This window comes from Coccinella septempunctata, chromosome 7, assembly GCF_907165205.1.
Source record: "Coccinella septempunctata chromosome 7, icCocSept1.1, whole genome shotgun sequence".
Taxonomy (NCBI): Eukaryota; Metazoa; Arthropoda; class Insecta; order Coleoptera; family Coccinellidae; genus Coccinella; species Coccinella septempunctata.
This window is the reverse complement of record NC_058195.1, coordinates 1,747,999-1,770,376: the sequence shown is the minus strand read 5'-3', so window position 1 is coordinate 1,770,376 and position 22,378 is coordinate 1,747,999. Positions and strand designations below refer to the sequence as shown.

The 22,378-nt window shown below is 39.4% G+C and overlaps 5 protein-coding genes across 6 annotated transcripts; 4 read left to right on the top strand and 1 right to left on the bottom strand.

The window, feature by feature from the left end:
• The first annotated feature begins 8 nt into the window (after positions 1-8).
• LOC123316364 (beta-1,4-N-acetylgalactosaminyltransferase bre-4) lies at positions 9-3,018 on the top strand. 2 transcript variants are annotated; one of them, XM_044902406.1, is made up of 5 exons: positions 9-574; positions 628-872; positions 932-1,355; positions 1,410-1,628; positions 2,069-3,018. In XM_044902406.1, exons 1-5 carry the CDS (start codon positions 447-449, stop codon positions 2,199-2,201), a joined length of 1,149 nt encoding a protein of 382 aa, XP_044758341.1. In that variant the 5' UTR covers positions 9-446; the 3' UTR covers positions 2,202-3,018. The 2 variants fall into 2 exon arrangements, with proteins under 2 accessions (XP_044758341.1, XP_044758342.1); XM_044902407.1 differs by lacking the exon at positions 2,069-3,018 and adding an exon at positions 1,847-1,972.
• Positions 1,975-9,635, top strand: LOC123316361 (sperm flagellar protein 2-like). The gene is made up of 15 exons (XM_044902404.1): positions 1,975-2,044; positions 3,159-4,515; positions 4,700-4,868; positions 4,993-5,252; positions 5,308-5,575; positions 5,634-5,865; positions 5,925-6,391; positions 6,445-6,686; positions 6,746-7,103; positions 7,250-7,485; positions 7,655-7,816; positions 7,870-8,242; positions 8,338-8,847; positions 8,928-9,221; positions 9,277-9,635. The coding sequence occupies exons 2-15, from the start codon at positions 3,160-3,162 to the stop codon at positions 9,573-9,575; spliced, it is 5,226 nt and encodes a 1,741-aa protein (XP_044758339.1). The 5' UTR covers positions 1,975-2,044; position 3,159; the 3' UTR covers positions 9,576-9,635.
• A 296-nt stretch (positions 9,636-9,931) lies between these two features.
• Positions 9,932-14,473, top strand: LOC123316362. Its single transcript, XM_044902405.1, has 14 exons — positions 9,932-10,122; positions 10,176-11,307; positions 11,433-11,627; positions 11,686-11,824; positions 11,884-12,034; positions 12,091-12,228; positions 12,287-12,426; positions 12,623-12,732; positions 12,905-13,087; positions 13,142-13,282; positions 13,335-13,519; positions 13,573-13,662; positions 14,012-14,124; positions 14,203-14,473. Exons 1-14 carry the CDS (start codon positions 10,030-10,032, stop codon positions 14,345-14,347), a joined length of 2,955 nt encoding a protein of 984 aa, XP_044758340.1. The 5' UTR covers positions 9,932-10,029; the 3' UTR covers positions 14,348-14,473.
• An 853-nt stretch (positions 14,474-15,326) lies between these two features.
• On the top strand, positions 15,327-17,141 carry LOC123316689 (zinc finger protein 525-like). Its single transcript, XM_044902881.1, has one exon. The coding sequence runs from the start codon at positions 15,327-15,329 to the stop codon at positions 16,359-16,361; it is 1,035 nt and encodes a 344-aa protein (XP_044758816.1). The 3' UTR covers positions 16,362-17,141.
• LOC123316879 (fatty-acid amide hydrolase 2) lies at positions 16,571-20,884 on the bottom strand. The gene is made up of 5 exons (XM_044903149.1): positions 20,353-20,884; positions 18,548-18,900; positions 17,977-18,425; positions 17,471-17,797; positions 16,571-17,409 (listed from the first exon to the last, which is right to left on the bottom strand). Exons 1-5 carry the CDS (start codon positions 20,608-20,610, stop codon positions 17,141-17,143), a joined length of 1,656 nt encoding a protein of 551 aa, XP_044759084.1. The 5' UTR covers positions 20,611-20,884; the 3' UTR covers positions 16,571-17,140.
• Positions 20,885-22,378: the final 1,494 nt, after the last annotated feature.

The window sequence follows — 22,378 nt, the reverse complement described above, 5'->3', positions numbered from 1 at the left end:
TATGCTTACGTCAGTTGTGCTGAAAATTATTACAGCTGCTGGCAGTAGAATTTTCCTGTTTTCCATTCAAAATTTAAATTGATTACTGATCCAAATAATACGCAGCGCAGACAAAAAAACACCCAAGATACTCAATTAGATCAAACAAAAATGTTGAATTAAATGGAACTGCGAATGAAAAAGTGGCATGCTTGGACTTTGATTGGGCTTTTGCACTTATTAATTTACGAATAATAATAATAACAGATAATCAAGAAAGTATGATTTCATCTATAGCTACTGCTCTGCCTTTCCCAGCACAAAGAAATGTAACGTTGAGTTCTTTATGGTATCTAATGGTGTCCTTGGTGGTATGCAAATAAACAAATGTGAAAAATCAGCGTCATTGATTCCTCTGTAAATATGTCTAAGGATTTACCATTCTCTCTCAAAGAACATAATATAATATGAAGGGATATTTCCTAAGTGGCAGCCTCTATAAGGGCATATTTCTACTTGTTCTTTTACTTATAGCACTTGAGTATTTATTTGGATCAGTGTCTGAATCTACCAATTATGTTCTGAAATCATCTACGTAAGTACCATGAGTATTATTCAGTTGCAGGTAACGATGAAATGCCATTTTAGGTTTCAAAGAGAAGTTATAAGTCCCCGTCTCAAAATAATATCCAGGAACTTGACGCATAACAATGAGATAGAATTAACTAATAGTACAAACAATGCATCAAACTTTAATACAACATCTTCAACAAAAAATCACAGTAGTATGTCATTATCATTTGATTCAACTTCACTTTACTCAGTTTCAAACGCAACAAAAGTACTCAACACAACTGAATTGCCATTATGTCCTGAAGATCCTCCAAACTTGGGTATTGTATGGATTCTTTTCTAATTATTCAGCTATTTCATGTCATTGATTGTATTGTAGTTGGTGCAATCGCAGTGAAAAAATCTCCAGTTCCTACAATCGAACAACTAGAATCTCGTTTTTCATGGTTGAAGCCAGGGGGACATTACGCCCCTGAAACATGCAGAGTACTTAAATCAGTGGCCATTGTGATACCCTACCGTTGTCGAGGTGAACACCTCCTGTTATTCCTCCAACATATGCACCCATTCCTTAAGAAGCAACAGTTGGATTATACCATTTTCATTGTCGAACAAGAAGGTGATGGACTTTTTAACCGTGCACTGTTGATGAATATCGGTTATATCGAAGCTTTAAAGAGGAGGAACTTCGATTGTTTCATTCTTCATGACATTGACTTGTTGCCGGAAAACGATAAGAATTTGTATACTTGTCCAATTCAGCCGAGACACATGAGTGTTGCAATTGACTGTTTCAAATATAAGTGAGTGAATCACCCTCGTTAATCTTACTGTTCATCACAAACATCTATTTTTAGGTTACCTTACAGAGAAATGTTTGGTGGAGTTTCCGCTATTTCTACAGAACATTTCAGGCTGTTAAATGGGTTTTCGAACTCCTTTTGGGGTTGGGGTGGAGAGGATGATGATATGTCTAATCGAATAAGACATCATAAATTATTCATATCTAGATATCCACCAACTATAGCTAGATACACTATGCTGTCTCATAGAAAAGAAAAACCTAGTCCCAATAGGTAAGTCGGATTAAAAAAAATATTCATTTTTTCTCTATGCATCCTGTCACCCAGTCATAGAGATAATATAATTTTTTTCTTCTGTGCACATAGAGAAAAAATTTATATTATCTCTATGACTGGGCGATAGGATGCATAGAGAATTTTTTCAACAATTCTCTATGCATCCTGTCGCCCAGTCATAGAGATAATATGATTTTTTTTCTCTATGTGCACAGAACATCGAATGAAATTAATCATGTTTGATGAACAGTTAATGTATGGTTGTTTTCATAGCTGTATTGTTATTTTCTACTTGTGTATATATCCTGCATGAATTTCTAATCCAAAGACTGCAATAGCTGGAATACCTTGATCCCCATCCTGATCCCTGGCCAAGTATCATAGAAAACGATTAATGGTAGAATCAATAATTGGTAAGTCCCATTTTTATATTTTAGATATGACGTGCTCAAATTAGGCCAACAAAAATATGACAAAGATGGTTTAAATACTCTCAAATACTCGGTGGTAAAAAGTAAGAACCTCTTACTTTACACTTGGATCCTGGTAAAAGTAGATGTGCCAAGTTGATGTACCAAAATATAAGTCAAGATTTGCCAAATAGAAAAAGAAACAACAATATAGATTGCACAAAACACCCACATTTACATAAAAACTTTCTAAGATTTTTTGCATTTAGCATTTGTACTGTGAGATAGCTTGCTTGAAGGTATTCAAACGTTTACAAAGTGGTTCAGTTTTAATCCCAGTGAGTACAGCTAAGATGTACGATTCGACTTTTTATACTATAGTTCTCGATTTTTGAGGAATAAGTAGGTCAGTGAGATGTATATATACTTAAAGGTGGTTCCCCTTTGAATTTTTTTCCTTTTATCATAGTTATATATGGTAGCCATACATTATGATATTATCAGTTATCATGATTTTTGTCGTTAAAAATCGAAGGCCTAAATCTTAATTTTCATTGCAGTATTCAAGTAGATGTTGTCTGTGATATTTGCACAATTATGAGCAGTTTAACTAGTAGACAATAAGGATTGTAGTTTTTTTTTTTAATCAGCTAAAAAGTTTAATATTGGATGAATCTCAGATAGCCTCCAAAATCTTAAGACTATTATTTAGATGGCAGTTTTGAATATGTGAATCTAAAAAGGCTGTTTATATCGATTATTTTTAATTTTTCAAGGTACTAGTCGAGTTCTGAGTGATATGTTTTGATATATTCAGCAAACTGCAGCTCTTTCTTGCAGCCATAATCTCAATTAAGATCCTGAAAAATTTTCAATTTATCCTTTGCACTCAATTTTGGATAAGATTTGTATAGATTTATATTATTTTAAATTATTGTAAGTAGGATAAGAATAAAGAGATAAGATTTAAAAGAAAATTTCACTCTTTATCATCACATATCCTAGTTGTTTCATCAGCGAAATTCTTAAATGGGTGAACTACTTGTCATAATTGAATTGTCACTCTGTGACACTTAAATGTATCCTTATTTGTTCGAGCTCGCATTTGTCCTTCCAGAATGCTACAAATAATTCAAGAATGGCTGATGGACTCCTTAGGTCTCATTATAGACTTCAAAAAGATCGATTTCGGCAAGAAAGTCAAAGACGGCTACCTCATAGGTCAAGTGCTTTGCGGCTTCGAGGTGATATCCAAGGAAGAACTGTCCCTGATCAAAGCGACAGAAGACAGAGAAGTGGCCACGAGCAATTTCATGAACTACGTGCTGATCTGGCTCGGTAAGTTGGACATACGCATGAAGGACGTCGAACTGGAAGATCTGCTGGACGGTAATTCCAGGGTGGCCGTCAACCTGTTCTACGAACTGTACCTCGCGCTTCAGAACAAGTCCAAACTGCACATGATCACCCAGAAACGGATCATAGAAAAATCCAAACCGCCCAACCCCAGATTCGAAGTGAAGAAGGTCAAGGAATCGAAGTTGGACGAGTTCACGTTGGAGCTGAATCCGCACTGTCTGCCCATCATCGAAAACAAGGACATCATGAGATGGCACAAGGACAGACTGTCGTCCTTGAAAAAACAATGCGAGGAATCCAGAAGGGAGTATTTGAGGTATTTTAACACCAGGAGAAAGGACAAACCGCCCACCCTCATCTGCACTTGTAACCTCCAATGCGCGTGCCCCAAAACCGAGTCTAAACGGGACCAGATAGATTTTCCCGAGGAAGCCAGTCAGGATTTCACCTTCGAGGAGCTGGTGGACCAATACAAAAAGTCCAGGAAGGTGAAGAAGCACGTGCCCAACTACGAGGAGGCGAAACAGGTCGTGAAAAAATTCAAGACTAGAAGACTGGAGAACAGGGAGAAGGAAATAGAGAAGATGCGCCTGCACACTGAACTCTGCGAGGAGTTCTGGAACGAGATGGTCAGGAACCAGGAGAAACAGATCGAGGAGTTGGTGGACGACAAAATAACCACGCAGTCGTTCTACGAGAAACAGATGATAAACAAGATGTTCCAGGTTAAGCATCAGCAGGAGGTGATAAAGGAAAACAGGAGCTTCGTGAACGACGAGATAATGAAGCAGAAAGAGGAGGATATAACGAGGAAGCTGTATATGGAACAGAGGATGTCGGATGAGTGCGTTTGCGATTATCTCTACGAGAGGGAGAGGATAAAGCAGTTGCATCGGAGGATATACGCCGAGAAGCTGAGGTTGAAGAGGGTTAGGATCGAGAAAATTTGTAGAGAAACGGCCGACGACCTGGTCAATTTTGCCATCAGGGTCGGGGAATTCAAGGAGAGCTACAAAGAGGAACCGAGCAGAAGAAGATACGACGACTGGGTCAGCTTGTTCGTCAGTTGTGGATCCATATTACCTAAAGTGGTACCTGCTGAAGATATTTTGCAGGTAAATGTACATTCAACTATTCAACTGACCCCATCTTTTTGGGAATTTTTCGAAGGTCAACTTTCGAGTCTTCTGTCTTCCAGGAAAATCATCGTAGATCTAAATGTGATACATATTCTGAAAGAGCAACTCTTCTAGTAATAAATCCTTCAGGTCGAAAGTGCGGATTATAATTCTCTTGTAGGACCTTTCAGACTTACCGGAAGAAGAAGAACCTGTTTTCGTCGAAGAAATAACGAGGCAAGAAATCATCGATACCAAAGACTTCGAGAAGTACCACAAGAACGAGTGGCCTTGGGAAATCGAGAACCACTCATCGGAGTTCAAATTCGACTTCAAACTCATCGATAGAGGTAATTATTGTTGAGTTCTCGTCACGAGTCATAGAAGGAAGGTGTACCACCTTCAGATCTACGACCACATGTGTATCGCATCTTTAGAGGGATGGGTATAAACTTGTTATGAATGTTTTGGAAGGTATGAATATCATTGGCTACATTGTACATCGATTGTTGATGGCCAAATACCCCACGACACCTTTAATGCCGAAGCCGGACTTCAAGTTTGAATGTGCCGTGTGCATCAATGGTCTATCAGATACTACCATACCGGGAAAACTTCAAAGTTTATTAAGTTACAAAGATATAGAGGTTTTCGAGGTCTTGAACGCAGTAAACTACTGCCTGGATAGGTTTGCAAACGAACAAAAGCCGGAGGAAAATGAGGATGTACAATCTGTAAGAATTTTTTGACGTATATTTATATTTCTTAATATCTAAATGCGTCTTATAGATGGATATCCAATTGATGGAGGAGAAAAAATTGAAAAGTAGCTCGCTCAAGTTAGTCAAAGGCAAGAAGGGCAAATCTTCGAAAAACAACGATAAATCTCTGAGCGGACTCTCGATGACTAACGGCGAAACAGTGGAATTACCCCCGGTGATGAACAAAAAACATCAAACCCCTCGTATCTACCCCAGCGAGGAGGTCAAGATGTCTCACGCGGCATCACTCGGTGAAATCGCGCAAAATTCGTTGAATATGGGGGAACCCCTTACAGGTTTTAAACGAATTATCGTTATGTAATCCTAACCTCCAAACACATATACTTGTTCCAGATTATTTACTGGCTGCCATGATTGTTGAATATTTGTATTCCGTGTCGGATAAGAAGGGTTGGGCTCTCATGAATTATCCCACCAATTACAACCAAGCCGTGACCTTGGAGGAAAGTCTTTCGTCCACACCACTGTGCAAGGATCTTAGCGCCATAAAGAGCATTATGGATCTGGCAGATTTGGAGGAAAAACACGTAGAGGGCGTTATGAGAAAGGAAAGGGACACTAAGAGGTATCAACCACAGCCGTCCATAGAATTTGGAAGCCTCGCACCAACTCTGCATTTTTCAGATATTCCAAAATCTTCCCCCGGCCTCCGAAGCTCAGAGACGACGACGTATACGACACGGTACTCACCGCCTACATAAAGATAATAAAAACGCCGCTAGACGGCGTGGAAGGGGCTGAAAGTACCCTTCCGCCGATCACGAGGTACATAGACGAGTCCGCCGACCCCCTGGAGAAGTTCTACTCCGAACAGGGCTGCGCCTACTTCATGTTCTACGAAACCTTCGACTACAACACCGTGAAGTACCTGGCGAGATTGGTCATCGGCGATTTCAGCCTACCCAGGAAACCTTCTATCGAGCTGTTCGGCAGATCCGTGTTGCTTGGACAGGAGGAGTTCGAGGAAGAGAGCTCCAGCAGGTTGGCGAAATCCTCGAAAGAGATCAGCATCAAGGAAAAGGATAAAAAGAAGCTTTACATCCAGAAGGAGAGCGAAGAGGAGACAGTGGTGAAGGATAAGAAGGCTAAAGGCAAGGAAGACAAAGGTTCATCGTCCAGGTAGATTGAATTGGAATTGTTGCAGCCAAGCCTAAGAAAGAAAAATCGTCGGAACAAGTGCCAGACATCACTTGGGAAAACAAGCAGGTTCAGGTGCCGCCTCTAGAGGACACTTTCGAGATTATAGTCGAAGAGGAAGACCTGGACATCCAGCCGGGAGAGGAGAAGTGGAGGTACATCGAGATCCCCATCTCCGAAGAACTCCTGATGGTGCTCGCCAAGATGTGCGAGAACATGGAAGATCTCTACGTAGAGGACTTTAAACAGGTTATCGAACGCGAGAGTGTAACCGGGGTAACACCTAAATCCTCTTCGATAACTTTCAGGTCCTCTTCATGCGGAGGCTGGTGCTGAACAGCGTCCAACCGTACATATCGCACACCAAATCGCACCTGATGGAGTTCCTGCAGAGACCGGACGACCGCCAGCAGATCCTGCACGAGTTTCAGATGACGTTCAACACCATTTCCGAGTGCCTGCGGTCTGACGACGAGGTCAAGGCCGAGCTGCACTGCAGGGCGGACGAGCTGAGGAAGGCGCTGCAGGCGACCAGCGAGCAGAACATCATGGAGTCTTTCGGGGAGCGGGAGAAGATCATCGAGAAGCACTGGTTGAGGAAGGAGCTGCACGAACTCACCCAGATCTACCTCTGCGGGATGCAGCTGGAGTTGGACAGATTTGTCGGTATGATTTGACGTTTGTCGATGTTCAACCACAGCATAAACTTAGTATTTTCTATGCTGAACCACCGAGAGAAACTCTTCTATTGCTCGGTGGTGGTATGAGCACAGAATTGTGTTTCGGTTATAACGAAGAAGAATATTTTTCAGACACCATTCAGTTATTGACCGATTATTATGTATCGGGGATAACCAATATGCCGCCCGAAGAAGCGCCTTTCGCCAAGGAATTGATCAAAGCCCTGGAATCGGACAGCGTTCACACCTACGAAAACTATTCCATGTGGGAAGATGCCTTCGACACCAGATATTTCAACGATAAAATGGCGGTTAAAGTGACGAAGAGTTGTGAATTCGTCGAGAAGACCAAATACTCCGCCCTTAAAGTAACTAACCCCATTCAAATCAATCAATTATCAGTGGTCATAGAGGTTATCAGACGAATGAGTTGTCAATTTCGTCCATAGTGAATTTATCTGATAATTTCTATGCGCCCTTCAAATGTCGGGTGGTATTTGATTTTCGATGACACTCATTAATCTCTGTGCTCTCAAGATTGTGGGGAACACACAAGGAAAATTCGCCTTGGGGAAGCCGAAACCGGAGAAACAGAAGGGAAAGGGTGCACCGTCCATACAAATGTCGGATATAGTGAGGGATAACATGGATAAGTTGGTTGAAGAATGGAAGACCGCCATTGAAGGAGAAGCCGAAAGGGTATAAACTGAAAATTTCATCCGCGTATATGGTTGACTTTATTTTTGGTCAAGGTGGTCTTCAGATTGAAGCTGATCAAGCGCGACAGCGGACAGCGTTTCAGAGAAATGACGACCAAGGTGAAGGAGATGATGAACGAGATATACGGTCTGATACGGAAGAGGTACAACAACGAACAGTCGAGCATAGATAAACTCTGCGACGTTATAGCGAATGCCATAGAGAACGAGACCCCGATTCAGGTGGAGCTGTTGATCGACAGGGACCAATTCTATGTTCAGCCGGAAGTTCTTCTTTTTCCCGACGATCTCCCACCCCCTCCTCCTCCAGTTAAGGAATGGAAGAAGGAATCCGTGTTTACAGTGGCGCAACTTAAGAATTTACACAGGGTTCTGTTGGATTTGGCGCCAAGCGGGACCATACCCGGTGAGCAAATAAGCTAGGTCGTCCAGCATTGAGAGAAAACCATAGAACACTAACATATGTCGAAACGTCAAAAATTTATTGAAATTCCTCTTCAGAGAGGCAGTTCACGTTCCTTTTACAAGACATGTTGGTACACGACGTGGAGGACGGCAAGGAACCCCTAGCTCCGGACATGTGGCGCAAACTATCCACCCTGGAACTGGAGAAGGTCATCACCGAGCTATTCTCAAAGTCCGAGTGCGTCAACTGGAAGGACTTCATCATTTACAACCTCATGATAACTATGCCGTCATCCGAGCAGTTGATAGAGCTGAAGCGGCTCTTCCAGAAGAAGGACAAGGGAAATACGGAAAACGTGTCTGTTCAAGAGTTCGCCTCTTTCACCTTCTGGTTCGAGGGGTGCTTCAGCAGAGGTGACGAGTCCGATATGAAGCGATTGATGCTGATGAAAGAGTTGATCTGCGATCTGTACAAGATAAACGAACACACCGTTAATTACTCCGCCATGCTGGTGGACTTCTGCAAGGACCATGTGGGGGCCGTCGGGTTTGCGAAGCTCTTAGGACTCATTCTGGACCGTCCAGTATGCTGGGACTCTAACATAGGTGAAGTAACACCAAGAGGTTCCACTCGTTGATGGAATTTAAACCCGACCCTGTTCAGTCATCATCCAGTCTTCTTCCAGGTAAGAAGTTCGTGCAGTACCAAGAGCAACACCGAGCGGAACACGAAATGTCGGTGAAAGAACGCGACGGAGAAATCAGAGAGGAGATGAAGATGGCCAAGGATTTTCTGGCTGAAATGGCCGATGAAACTGTCCATAAATGCGACAGCGTCGTTATAAGCGACCTCCAGGGGACCGCTAACTCCTTGGAAGTCCTGAGTATCGCCGGAGAAACGTGCGGAGATCAGTGCATTTGCGATCTGAGGTGTTACTGCGGCGATAAACCCGAAGAAGCCTTCTCGAATGTCCCCATTGGCAAGCGTGATGTCGATCGAGACTTTTCGCACGAATGAAACGACTCCTGTTTCAGATTTCGAGGAGAACTTCGATCCGTCTCTGGTGTATTTCTTGGATTTGGAGCCTATCCTGGCCGCCGAGGCTGTCGTACTTAACTGGTATACCCAGGTGCAGAACATAGACGGTAAAAGTTTCAGGCAAAAGGCGGAAGAAATATACAACGAATGTAGAAATCCGAATTTCAACAATTCCGTTTTGGCCCATGAATTTTTGAATCACTATAATTTCTCGCAGCTTCTGGCCAATACAACGAGGTTCACCGATAAGAACCCTTCAAATTACATACAGAACCTCATTAAATTTAGAAAGTAGATTTAGTTTTTCAACGACAAAGAGCATAATCTTTGTTTTACAATAAATTATTCTTCGACTCCATTTGTTTCTATGACTTCAGTATCATAGAAGTTACTATGATCAGTACCACAGAACATAGTACTTCCCACAGATGGCTGTGTAGTCTTATCACAGAACAATATGCTTATCTTATTAGTGTATGCGAACTTTGACTAGTATTCTGTGGTTTGCTAAGTCAAACTTAATTCGTCCCGTCACTACTAGATGGCACATCTGAACTTCATTTTTCAGCAGTAATCTGTGGTTTTAAGACGTCAAATTCGTCCTATTACCACTAGATGGCCTTTGTTTTTTATAAGTTTTCTTTTCTGTGTGAGGTTGGTTACAAAAAAAAAACGTTGCAAAAAATTCCCATGTGTATTTTAAATATTTTGGTTTGAAAAATTTATTTCATTTTGAGTTGATTCTAATAATGGATTCTTTAAAAGAATACCTCTTAATACAAAGAAGCGAGAATGAAGCTTTGAGAAATGAAATCATAACAAAACTTGAGGAACTCTTTCGGGTAAATATGTAAAGAACCTTTATTGTATTCATTATTGATGCCGAGTATTCCAGCCTTTTGATTCTCCCATGACAACGATGGCTGTAAATCCGTCCAGATACAGCAACTTCATATTGGAAATGTGCCAGTTTGAACAGAAAATGAATCACAAATTGACCGAAATAAGTTTCGAACTCAAAAGATTCTCAAAGCAGAACAAGTATCCTGTTTATCGTGCTCCCCTTACTAAAAGCAACACTTTCGATGATACTTTGGACATAGACACATTAAAAGCAAATTCTAGTAGATTAATTTGTAAATTGGATAAGTTGAGGGAAAATCATTGTGAAGAATCAGACACCAAGAGTTTTCTGAGCAGTCAACTGAACGACACTAGTAGAGTATCTTTCGAAGATGATAAAAATATTTTTGATGAACATAATTCTCTTAAAAGTTGTGAGTTGCCTTTCTGTGAGGAAGACGATAAATTTTCCCAAAAACCAGATATTTCCTTTTCGGAACCTATTCGGAATGAAATTTTTGAGGATATTTGTCCGATCTTGAGCGATGTCATCATGGAAAATATTAACGATCCTGAATTTGTGAAGGAACTCGAGAAAAATACTGATTCAATCTTTTCCATGGTGAAAGACAATGAAGTTACTGAATTTGAGGATACAGATAGAGGCGACAAAAATTCGAACAGTTCCATTTTACATCCTGAAATTGAGGAAGAGTGCAAGGAAGATGTCGAAATAAGTGCAGTGATGTCTATGGAGGAAACGGAGAAATTGAAAATAGTGAAAAGCAGTAATCAATGTAAAGTGGAGAAATCAATTGAGCCTTTTTTGGAAAATTCATCAAAACTTGAAGAGGTACTCAATAAAACCGACTCATTCTTGGTAAAATCGGAATCAGAACTTTCCGACATCATATGGAAAAACATTATAGAACTGGGTTCTATGAAACCTGAGGAGATCCAAACATATGTTGAAAGTCCAGAGAACAACAGTGAAACTTCAAATATTAAGGTAGAATCTGATAAAACAGAGAAAGATCATAATGATGATAATGAAACTAGACCAGATATAAAAATTCAAGGAAGCTACGAATTGGAAAGTGAGATTAGTAGCGAATCTGAAAATGATTCCGGAGTTTTGCCAGATTCTGAAACTTCTCAAGAAATGAAAGAGGATGATGTAAAATGTAAGTATTTCTCAGATACATTCAACACAGGCAATTAGGGAACAGAGTCTTAAAAAATTTTGTGTTTAAATCACATTAATGTTGCTGCTTAATCATAATATAATTGTTATTTTTGAAAATGCAAGGTGAATCGAAATATTCTGCTGTCTTGGAAGAATCAAAGGTGGAAGATTCAAAGCCGCTTTTTAGTGCAGAAGAAAAAATTAAGAAATTAGGCCTCGATGATCGTTGGACCTTATTTGAGAAGACGAGGAAAGTTGCAAAGTTGCCAGATCTTCGTTTGAGGCCAACATTACAAAATAATGAAACGAAAAATTCAGGTTGGCTTTCAGACTTCGTTTTCATATAATAATTACATTACATATCATCCTATTTTAGGATCGAAAGCTAATGTTCCTCTAGAAATTGCTGACAGCATTGTCCCCGCTTTGAACACGCTCTGCGTTTTTAGTCATGTAGAGTCGCCGTCAGAATTTTACCTACATCCCAACATAGAAGAAGCGAAACTGATCGATAGGTGGGAAACGGTTATCTTCGATTCTTTCTGAACGTAACCTTATCTATGTTCTTTTTCAGTCTCAACGACCTGATAACGGAGCAATACAAGAAGACAAAAACGCCTTTCAAATCGAAATTAGAAGCTTCTGAGAATTTGGGGAACTTCTGCTGCGCTTACGTGAAAGATGACAAAATGTATTACAGGGCTGAAATTGTGGATTGGCTTTTCGTAATTAGAATCCCCTGTATTCTTTTCGAATTATTTTAAATTGATTTTTTTTTCAGGAAAAGTCCAATAAACTTGTTCTGGTCCAATTGGTGGATTACGGGAATTATAGTCTGGTTCATTTTAAAAGTTTGAGGAGGCTTACTGCAGAGGTCAGTTCATTGCCGAAGCTGGCTATCAGGTGCTACTTTCCCCTCGTGAGTAACTTCCTCGAATTGATAATAAGATGGTAGTTTTACTTTCGAAATCTTTCAGTTATATCCACCCGGCTCTACGAGGAACAACCTTTTGACTGAATGGCCTAAGTCGAGCATCGAAGCTCTCTTCGAATTGAGCGGTTTGAGTACGGAAAATAGTGGGGCTATGTTCAAAATAGTTTATGTGCAAAGAGAAAGGTGAATATATTTATGTTTAATCTTATCTGTTATTGAATTTTTCGAGGTTGACAAAAGAATGCTCGCTGCAGAAACTGTCCAATTTCATATTTAAACACAACTGTCAAGGAATGAGGTTATGTATGTTAACCTCATTTTCGTCTAAAGGACAATTCCTCACTGTGTGTTTGAAGAATTAATACGTTTATTCTTCCAGTGGGGAAACTGCGATTGACCTGTGTCAAGCGAAAGGACAAGATGCCGATACCATTGGACAGTTGTTGATTGATTTAGGACATGCAGTACAGATTGTTCTGCCTGAAGATGGTGAGAATGTCATTTGTCATTCAGCTAAAATCGATTGAAACATATTCGTCGATTGTTTTAAGTTGGTAGCCATTAAAGTTGCATGCACTGACCAACTGTCATAGTTCATGTGACAACTTGTTATCATAGAGGATATTCTTTCGATTCTGAAGAATTCTTCTTTTCCACGTAGATCCCATGGGAGTTTTATCGGACGAAGAGGACATAAAAAACTTGGAACGTTGCGACAACCTGAACGAAGTTATCCTAGGATACGACCCGAAGGACGAGGCCAGAATCTGCAAATTCACCAGACGCGGCGGCGGCAAGTGTTTCAAACGGTCGTGCAAGTTGGAACACGTCGAATACACCAGAGGTGAGCATCGGCAGATGGTTTGTGTGCCAGACCATCAGACGGCTCTTTTTGCAGGTGGTTTCACGACGGATCAGACCCTAACCTACGCAAGTGCTTTGGTCGACTTGAAATTACCGAGGGTGGGGGAATCGATAGCTATCAGGTTCACGACGTTCCTCGAGGCGACTAGATTTTACGCCAATCTTGTGTGTTACGGTAAGTAGGTGTATCACCAAGGGGGAGTAAAAATTATCGGTTGATTTTGTAGTCGAGGAATTGAAATATCTGGAGGAGGTAATGAACGACAGTATCAACTGCAGTAAATTCGAAACTTTCAAGATTTTACCGGCATATGGCGAGGTCGTTATTGTGAAGCATTGGCAGAAACGTTGGCTGAGGGCCATAGTTCGGCATCACCTCTTCAACGAGGACGGCAATTGTACAGGTGCTCAAGTGAGTATTTTATTCTCGTGGTTCCAAATGGGCATTTATTCCGACGATTTCAGGTGTTTATGGTTGACTATGGCGACATAATAGACGTCCCATTGCATTGTATAAGACAAATCAGAACGGAATATTTAAATTTGCCATTTCAGGTTAGTACAAAGCATGTATTGAATGATGAAGATCGAGAACTGGACATTTGTAACAAAAATTCTGACATACCAGAGTTTTAAATGTCATTTACTCTATGTTCCACTCTAGGGAACTGTCAAAATCGTTTGTTGCCCTACGGGAACCAACGACAACAACGATTTTGACAATTCTCTGCTTCGATTATTTCAAGTACAGTACTGTGAAAATCGACTCCTGACAGATGACTGATCCGTCATATTTTGACCAGTTGACCCACTGTTAAAAAAAAAGTCTTGCCATTTAAAACAGCCTGTATCTAAACGTGTTCGAAGATTAAATATCACGGTTTAATCATCTTGGAATTTACAGGCAATAGAATGCGTCCTACAAAATTACAGAGATAGCACGAAGTTTGGACTGAAAGATATGGATAGATTCTTTTATGAGAATATGGTCTTTAGGTCTTTCAATGCAAAAGTTTTGTAAGTAAACATGACAATATTTCAGTTTTCTTGCTTGGGGACTTGAAAATTTCGGGAATCACTTTGTGGTTGTTTCAGGGCCATTTCTGACATGCAGATGTGTTTAGAGGTGTATTGTAAAGATACAAATCTTGGTGATATTTTATGTGATTATGGGTTCTTGGAAAGAGAAAACAGAAAAATTATATTGCCTCATCCCGATAGTATTCTGATTCCAGGATAAATTAATCCTTTTTATCATGGGATCTTATTGTTTTATACTGTTTTCAGTGTTGCTGTATTCGTATTAACGCTCCTATGCGGAATTAAGTATTGTTAAGTTTTGTAATGAATATATGTTTATTTTTTATCTATTCTTGGGCAGACCAAGTTTGAAAATTATTTTCCACCAACTTGACATTTTCCGCATCCTCGAGCGAAGGAAATTAACGATTTTCGAGATATTTCATACGGAAAAGTGAAAAATCACAGAATGTTTCTATACTTGAGTCACGGTACTCTATGGTTTCCCAATTCTGGACATAGAAATTAAACAATGATCCTGAATAATCTGTGGTTTCCAACATAGAGTCTTGGTATTATTCTATGATTAGCAGTATCGCCAATAGTCTAAAAAAAAATTGAAAGAAGTACTACTCTATGTTCAAGATAGGTCCAATCACAGAACCGAAGGTCAACCATCTTGGCAAATTTATTCTATGGCACAAACATTTGGAAACTAAACAAATTGTTCAAACAAATCATAAATTTTCAAATGCTTTGGTCGGAAAATTCATGTAGACTTTGCGGCGTTTCAAATTCCAATGAACATTCGGTTTATAAGCTCGTCGGAAATCAAACAATCGAGTATAAAATAAAAAAGTGTTTGAATATTTCTGTTAGTACATTAGTGATACGAATAAGATTTTTCGGCATTACATGTAATCACCTTGTAGATATTCAAAGAGGACTGCAAACCCAAGAAAATATGCGATCTTTGCCTGGTGAGAGTAGAACAATTCTCCGATTTTATCGACATTTGCATCGAGACGAATCAAAAATTTGACTCCTTTCTTTTGAGTAGGCAAAATTCGAATGGTAACTCCGAATTTATCCAACAGAAAAGTGTTATTGTCAACTTGAAAAGTGGCAATGAAAATGATCAAAGGAAGTCTGTTGATGTATTACCATTAAAACAAATTGATGTAACCTTGAATCAGGATATGCTACAGATCGTCGAGAATCCTAATCTATTGTCCACTAATTTACAGGAGAATTTAAGTGATTATGTGAATGCTGTATCCAGGTATGTCCCTCACTTACCAGAGAGTAACAACACAGTTTTGAGGCATTCTTCTGATATAGAATGTCTCGCATTGCAGAATAATTTTTATTCTAATCATAATATAAGTTTTGATTTATGCAAAACTATTGAACATGTAGGCTTAGATACAAATGGTTCTGACTTCCTATCTCAAAATCTATCAAATTTCAAAGAAATACCTAAAAATAATGATGATTTTGAAACGAAAAATTGTATTCAAACCTCAACTAGGCAGACAGGGGAACTTATATCTGTAGAATCGTTAAGGAATAAATTGAATCTGATAGAAAATATATCTCATAAAAAAATCAAACCCAAAAAGAGGTTCAAATGTTCTCACTGTGACAAAATATTTGTTAGAAGACTAAGCTTGAATTCTCATACGGCGTTACACACAAAAAGTCGTCCATTCATTTGCTCCGAATGTGGTAAATCATTCCCAATCAAAAGTGAATTAACAATTCATAAGAAAATACATTCTGCTCAGTACCAGTGTAAGATATGCTCGAAAACTTTTGTGGTCCCGAGCAAACTTGAAAGACATTTAAGAATACATACAAACGAAAGACCTTTCACATGTGATTTTGCGAAATGTGGAAAAAAATTCTCAGACCGAAGTAACTTGTTTGAACATAAAGAAACCCATAAAGATGGTAGACATTTGAAATGTGCCAGTTGTGAGAAATGTTTTAAAACTAAGAGTCAGCTGAAAAGTCACAAATTGAGCCATAATTCTGACGTTTTGTTTACTTGCGATATTTGTAAAAAGTCGTATAAGTATAAAACTACCCTGATTCTTCACATGAAGAAGCACAATGGTTATATCTGTCCTTTCTGTGACTTAGATTGCAAAAAACTGTCTGCTCTAGTTAAACATAGGAGAGAGTGCAATAAAAATAGAATAAAAACTAAATCATGTATGCAACTCTCTTAGCTTTCTTATTCTTTCATAATTTTCAATTGCAAAAATCAAAACTTTATTCGATTTAAGTATGACATGATGTCATGAACGTTGCAAAGACCTAAAATTGTTGAACAGTTGAGATTGAGATGTCATGTCATACTTACAAAGATATATCTTTGCTTACGATGAAGGCAGTTTGATACTTTTGGGAAAATACATTTCAATGACAAAAGAGACGATTGTGTTTAGAAGTGTATCTTTATTATACTTTTCTTTATAAAAATATAAATTTTGGGATAATTCTGACTAATGAAAACATGTATAGGTATGTCAAGTTATCCTTAAAATGTTTATAACAGTGTATAATATGCTCATAAAGCTAGTACACGTAATATAAAACATAGTAGTTGTTGTGACAGCATGGTTTGCGGTCACAGTGCAGTGCATTTTTGAAATAAAACGTTTCCAAGAAAAGCATACAGCGTTTCATCAAAAATTAACCTTTGATGAACTATATTTAATTCAATCAAGTTACTTTACAAATTTATTTGAATTATGAAGGTTATTCTGAATTAAATTCGGTCATTTGATCTATAAAACAAACTTGTACAAAAGTTTAAAAAAATGACTGCCATCACAATCACTGCGTTTCTCCTATATGTTAAAACTTCGTAAATTGTTAGTGAAACCACACAGATTAATATTAAAAAAAAAATGCAGAATACTGAATCTTAGTGCTTATCACAGTTACTGAGGATAATCCTTGGAAATGCCCAAAAAATATATTATATCTCTCTTTTTTATATACATCATTCGACTTCGAGTGGAACCCACCCTCCGAAAGCCTTTTCGAATTCTATGGCCATCGCCAAGCATAATCTGTCATTTTTGGGCGCCGCTATAACTTGGAGTCCCATCGGAAGGCCTTCGGAGTTCAAACCCATCGGTATGTGGGTCGCTGGTAGGCCTAGGACGTTGATGATGCCCGTGTAGGAGAAGTTAAATGGTTTCATGATGGGCTCGTTGTGGTAGGGTGCCACAGTGGGGTGGGTGGGGTAGATGAGCACTCCGTTATCTCCTGAAAATATCATTCTACGTTCGGATGCGATTTTCCAAAGTTAAATATGACGACAACTCACCCAAAATGTCCAGGAGTTCTTTCTTGAGGTGGTCTCTGAATTGTAAAAGACGGGTGTGTTCCTCTCCGCCATATTTGACCCCGGAGTTTTCGGTGATGGCGGTGCATAGAGCTATGAACGTGTGGTTGGAACACCTTATGCACCATTTTGCTAATTCCAATGGTAGATTCATGTCGCCCTCCAAATTGGCCAGCTGTTGTTGGAAACTTGGTCCATTGGCCGTTTTCATACATGCCAGCCATATTTGTGTGCTACGTCGAAAATCTTTCAGTTCTAATTTTTTCATTGACTTTTTGTGTGCCTTCTCGAAATAGGTTGATACTTTCTCTGTAAGAAGAAGAATTATTATGTACGATTATTGCTGTGAAAGATGCATAGAAATATATCCCCTCTAATGTAACATCTATGACCAAACCATAAAGTTGGTTAGATTATTTTTATGCACCTGACTTGTCTTCTAATTTGGAAGAAGATGTTCAAAATAAAGAACCTCAATTTATACTCACTGAAAAGCGCTCGTATTTCCTTGTTGACGGGAGAAACGTAGAGAGACCCCGCGTCGTCTTCCTGATAAAAAATATTGATATCTTTGACGTCCACCGTTTCGTCTAACCTCAGTTCGGCAGCTTTGTCGCCCGCCAAGACCTTGAGAAGGGGCGCGAGGTCTTCGGCGTGCCTGCACATAGGTCCAAGTCCGAGGAAACTCTGGAGTTCCTCGCAAGTCGGGGAAGGAAACTGCCCGACGATGGAGACCATAGAAGGCGATGGTTTGTGACCGAACACACCGTTGAACAGTGCCGGCATCCGGATCGAACCGCCTATGTCGGAACCCAGCCCGAAGGCGGATCCTGCGGCAGCCTGGACGCATCCCTCGCCACCAGATGATCCTCCCACTATCCTGCATGTGTCGTAGGGGTTCCTGGTACGGCCGTGGACGTTGTTGTAACTTTCCCACCTGGAAGAACACAGAATATCATGAAAAACCATCGAAGAATGAGCTTCTAACCTAACCCAACCTAGAATTACACAGAATAACATGAAAAACCATCGAACAAGTTGAGAATGAGCATCACTCACCACATGCAGAGTTCAGAGATGTTCGTCAGAGCTATTGGAATGGCGCCCGCGTTCCTGAGGTTTCTCACAGTGACCGCGTCTTCCTCCGCTTTCGTTTTCTTCCTAGCGACCAATCCCGCCGAGTAGATGAGTCCCTTCAAGGCTATGCCGTCTTTGGTGGTGAACGGCACTCCCAGGAAAGGTTTGTCCTTGGCCAGGACGTCCAGGGGCACCGCTTTCGAATCCAGCAGCTCGTCCACCTTCTTCGCCTCCGCCCTCGCCTGCTGGAACCTTTCCGCCACGACGCAGTTCAGTACCGGATTGATCTGTTCTATGCGCGATATGAAAGATTCCATGACGTGCTCGCATTTCAGCTGGAAAAGGAAAGCATTTGGAATGAAGAAATTGGAACGCATCCTTTTAGTGATCAAAGAATATGAAAAAAAAAAACCAAGACGATCTTACTCTATGGTTATGCCGTAGATTGTTTTCTGCGTTAACCATAGATGTAACGACATGCATTTCGCATTTTCCAAGAATCTGTGTAACAGATATGAACGAAATGCATAGAAGTTCCGAGGATCATAGTTTTCCTTGAGATCTACAGTACTGTACAGAGAATATAATGGCCGCTTCAAGTTAGCCTGATCTTCTAGAGTGGCTACGTTCAGCCAAACGCCACCTGTCCGCCCCACTCTAAAATACACCCCATTTTCTGCAGATTCCAAACTCAATGACGCTACCCCTATTGTCATATCGTTCCCACGTGCAATAAGAATTACAATACGAAGCCACATCTTGTTCATGAAGGTTTTCCACGTGTACGCTACAAATTTATTAGTTGATTACAATAAAAAGGGGGAGATAAAAAAAAGAATAAACGAGAAAGTGCTTCAAAATGTTTATATGCGATTTCAGGAGCATTCAACTCGTTAATTCTAAACATAAACACAGGGTCATTGTTACCCACGTGCTATTCTGGCGTATTGTCTATTTATGCAGAAAATGGTGAAAGTTTGGTTTGGCAACGTGACGCATCTACCTCATTTAATCGTCATCTGATGGACTCGTAATGAATATCAAATAGAATATAGATTATTGATGGAGAAATTTTAAAGTCTCCCTAAATGTGACTTTTCAAACATAACATTAGCGCAGAGAAAACAATTCTATCAGTTCCAATTATAGTTTCAATAAAAATCATCATTATCGGAGAATGAAAGGCATTATTAACCGAGTTATGCATTAATGAAGAGAATAGGTATGCTAAAGATAGCGTTCAAATGTGCATATTAATGGATTGATATTTGAAGGTCTTTTCTTTTCATTCCATTCGTCAATTGAATGAAGTTAATAAAAACTTTATTCAGTAGATTAATATATCTCGGAATGAGTCATGGACAAATCGCAAAGAAAAAGAACGCTGTGGGAATCTTTTTTATCAAAGGTTATCAATGCTGGTTTAGAATTTCAAAACGTTGTTTTCGATGAGAGCACAAGGTAAAATGTGCCAATAGCTTGGTAACATGGGGATAGTGATAATAAAATGATAAGAACTGCATAGCTACAAGAGAAGATTGCCAGAGTATTATTTTTTCAATTCATCGAAATATACTTTATGGGAGTATCATACATGTGGTTCATTGTTTAAAACACTTTATGCCATCAAATCGTATTAACCACAATCTCAGGACTATAATTGCATAGGTTCGTAGTGTATGATGAAGCACAAATAAAAGAAATTCAGGGGTTGAATATCGAAACATTGTCCTGATTATAACTGGTATAAAATTGAAATGGTGGATGCGCGCTACCCCAAAACTCACCTTTCTGGTCCTGATTTTGTAAGCTATCTGGCTGGCGGAATCCAAAAGCAGCATATCTGCGATCGGGGGGACTTTTTGACTTAAACTCTCCAAACCCCAGCGTTCGCAGCCGGTGTACATTAAGTAGAAAAGGGTGTGAGTGATGTAGTCGTAGAGTGTGAACAATAATGTGACGAACGAGATCAGGTAATCTATGAAAGTCTTCATTTCGTTGGGGATCCGTCTTTGGGGCACTGTCTCCGGCACCGCGTTGTTCATCTTGAAACAATGGCACTTCGCGTTGATTGTCCGGTCACTTAATACAATCGACGATGGGAGGTTTGCGAGGACGAAACTCTAGACGTGTTATCGTCTTCCCGGGTTTTATTTGTCTGTAATCCGGGTTCTGGCCGCCCCGTAGTTCAAAAGCCGAACTCGAGGCAATACAATGTAAATATAGAAACTACGTTCGAGGAGGGCTCTGTAGAGGCGCCTCTGAATATCACGCGGTCTAACAGGGACGTATCGAGGATGGTGGGTTCGCAACTTGCCGATTTTTCATCTCTGGATGGGAAAAAACGAACGAAAGGCATTAACATGTATATTTTGAAAAAAATAAACTGACGTATGCTCTGTCTCCCGGGATATAAGTGACGTATATGGATGTCCTTTCGTTTTCTATCGATATGACGACAAACAGACCCTAAATGAGGGCTTGATCGAATATGAATTCAAGTAGTGAGAAATGCCCTGTCTATATCGATAGTATACTCAATGATTATACTATTAATCACATCACAACCATGTGGGATATAGAATTTTCGATACAAAAATTAAAAAAAAAAGGGTAAAATATTATCTCCCTTGATCCAAAGTGAATTTGAATATGGAAAACCCCAACCTTATTACATTTCAGGCACACTAAAAGTCTAATTTCCCAATAAAATTCATCACCGGCCCTAGAATTTATTTTCAATTAACATTACATCATTCCAAGCCACTTCAGAAATGTGGTTAACGAAAAAAATTACAAGAGAAATCTGCAGCATTTATCTTTCTTCTATTAACATTTTATATTCATATGAAACTTCAATCGTGTCTAAATAAAGGATTATCCATAAAAAAATCGAATAATTCTGCAATTCCCAAATTATTTGGTGATAAATTTTCTGGAGCCGCCCCTGTTGAGAACAACCGAGTGTGGTTAGATAACCCGTAATACGTCAAATTGCCTCAACCTTTACAGTTGCATGCGCCGTTTCCCATAGATAACCTATAGATGCGCAACTCTCTGTCTGAATTTGTTTCCTTATAGAGCGACATCTATTGAGTTTTTTCCTTTTTCGCCGGCATGATTTTGGCAGCGTTGCTACCAGAATTACAGATGCCTACTGAACTGCCAACGCATTTGGTTTGAATTTCAATACCTCAAGATTGAAATTTCGGTCGCGAATCATCACAAATTTATGCCGAAAATAATCTTATTTCCGACATAAATTAGTAATGATGCGCAGCAGATTTGAAACTCGCCATGAAACTTTCAATTTGTAGATTTGGTAACATCTGATTGGAAAAATTTCAACAACGAAAGATGATAATACCTCCTCGTATTGGGCTTGAAACTCCTCAACATCTACATGCCCCATGAGTTCTTCCTTAATTTTGAAATGGGTTATTAAAAAGAGTTATTTTGTCGAAGATATTTAGAGTTGAGCGATGAAAAATAGTATTAAATGTTCAGGAGGGTCTCACCAATTTTGTGTTTGGCTTCATTTAAAGAATTATGTAGTGGGTTTATAGCTATACCTATGCCTTAGTTACTTCCAAGCAATCCGAACATTCTTATAATATCTTTCATCGTTTTTCTGGCTAAATATCTCGCCACATTGTTTCCTCAAATAATTTTTTGCATTTTTACGTCAAAAGTTTTGACTCCCATCACATTGTTGTTGTTTCCATTCTTTTTCTTCTTTCTCAATCAAAGTTACTGGTTATTAGTATTAAATAGATATTCGTGAAGAAATCTACTCTAAGATATTTATTCGTC

What these genes read in the sequence shown, in the direction of transcription:
- LOC123316364 (XM_044902406.1), top strand. Translation starts at nt 447, where the DNA reads ATGAAGGGATATTTCCTAAGTGGCAGCCTCTATAAGGGCATATTTCTA. An exon ending in TATGTTCTGAAATCATCTAC is followed by an intron (nt 575 to 627) that starts GTAAGTACCATG and finishes ATGCCATTTTAG; the next exon opens with GTTTCAAAGAGAAGTTATAA. An exon ending in GAAAAACCTAGTCCCAATAG is followed by an intron (nt 1,629 to 2,068) that starts GTAAGTCGGATT and finishes TTTATATTTTAG; the next exon opens with ATATGACGTGCTCAAATTAG.
- LOC123316361 (XM_044902404.1), top strand. Translation starts at nt 3,160, where the DNA reads ATGCTACAAATAATTCAAGAATGGCTGATGGACTCCTTAGGTCTCATT. An exon ending in AAAATGAGGATGTACAATCT is followed by an intron (nt 5,253 to 5,307) that starts GTAAGAATTTTT and finishes TGCGTCTTATAG; the next exon opens with ATGGATATCCAATTGATGGA. An exon ending in TTGAAGGAGAAGCCGAAAGG is followed by an intron (nt 7,817 to 7,869) that starts GTATAAACTGAA and finishes TTTTTGGTCAAG; the next exon opens with GTGGTCTTCAGATTGAAGCT.
- LOC123316362 (XM_044902405.1), top strand. Translation starts at nt 10,030, where the DNA reads ATGGATTCTTTAAAAGAATACCTCTTAATACAAAGAAGCGAGAATGAA. An exon ending in TCAGGTGCTACTTTCCCCTC is followed by an intron (nt 12,229 to 12,286) that starts GTGAGTAACTTC and finishes GAAATCTTTCAG; the next exon opens with TTATATCCACCCGGCTCTAC. An exon ending in TCTTTCAATGCAAAAGTTTT is followed by an intron (nt 14,125 to 14,202) that starts GTAAGTAAACAT and finishes TGGTTGTTTCAG; the next exon opens with GGCCATTTCTGACATGCAGA.
- LOC123316689 (XM_044902881.1), top strand. Translation starts at nt 15,327, where the DNA reads ATGCTACAGATCGTCGAGAATCCTAATCTATTGTCCACTAATTTACAG.
- LOC123316879 (XM_044903149.1), bottom strand. Translation starts at nt 20,610, where the DNA reads ATGAACAACGCGGTGCCGGAGACAGTGCCCCAAAGACGGATCCCCAAC. An exon ending in ACAAAATCAGGACCAGAAAG is followed by an intron (nt 18,901 to 20,352) that starts GTGAGTTTTGGG and finishes TTCCTTTTCCAG; the next exon opens with CTGAAATGCGAGCACGTCAT. An exon ending in ATCTCTGAACTCTGCATGTG is followed by an intron (nt 18,426 to 18,547) that starts GTGAGTGATGCT and finishes GTGTTCTTCCAG; the next exon opens with GTGGGAAAGTTACAACAACG.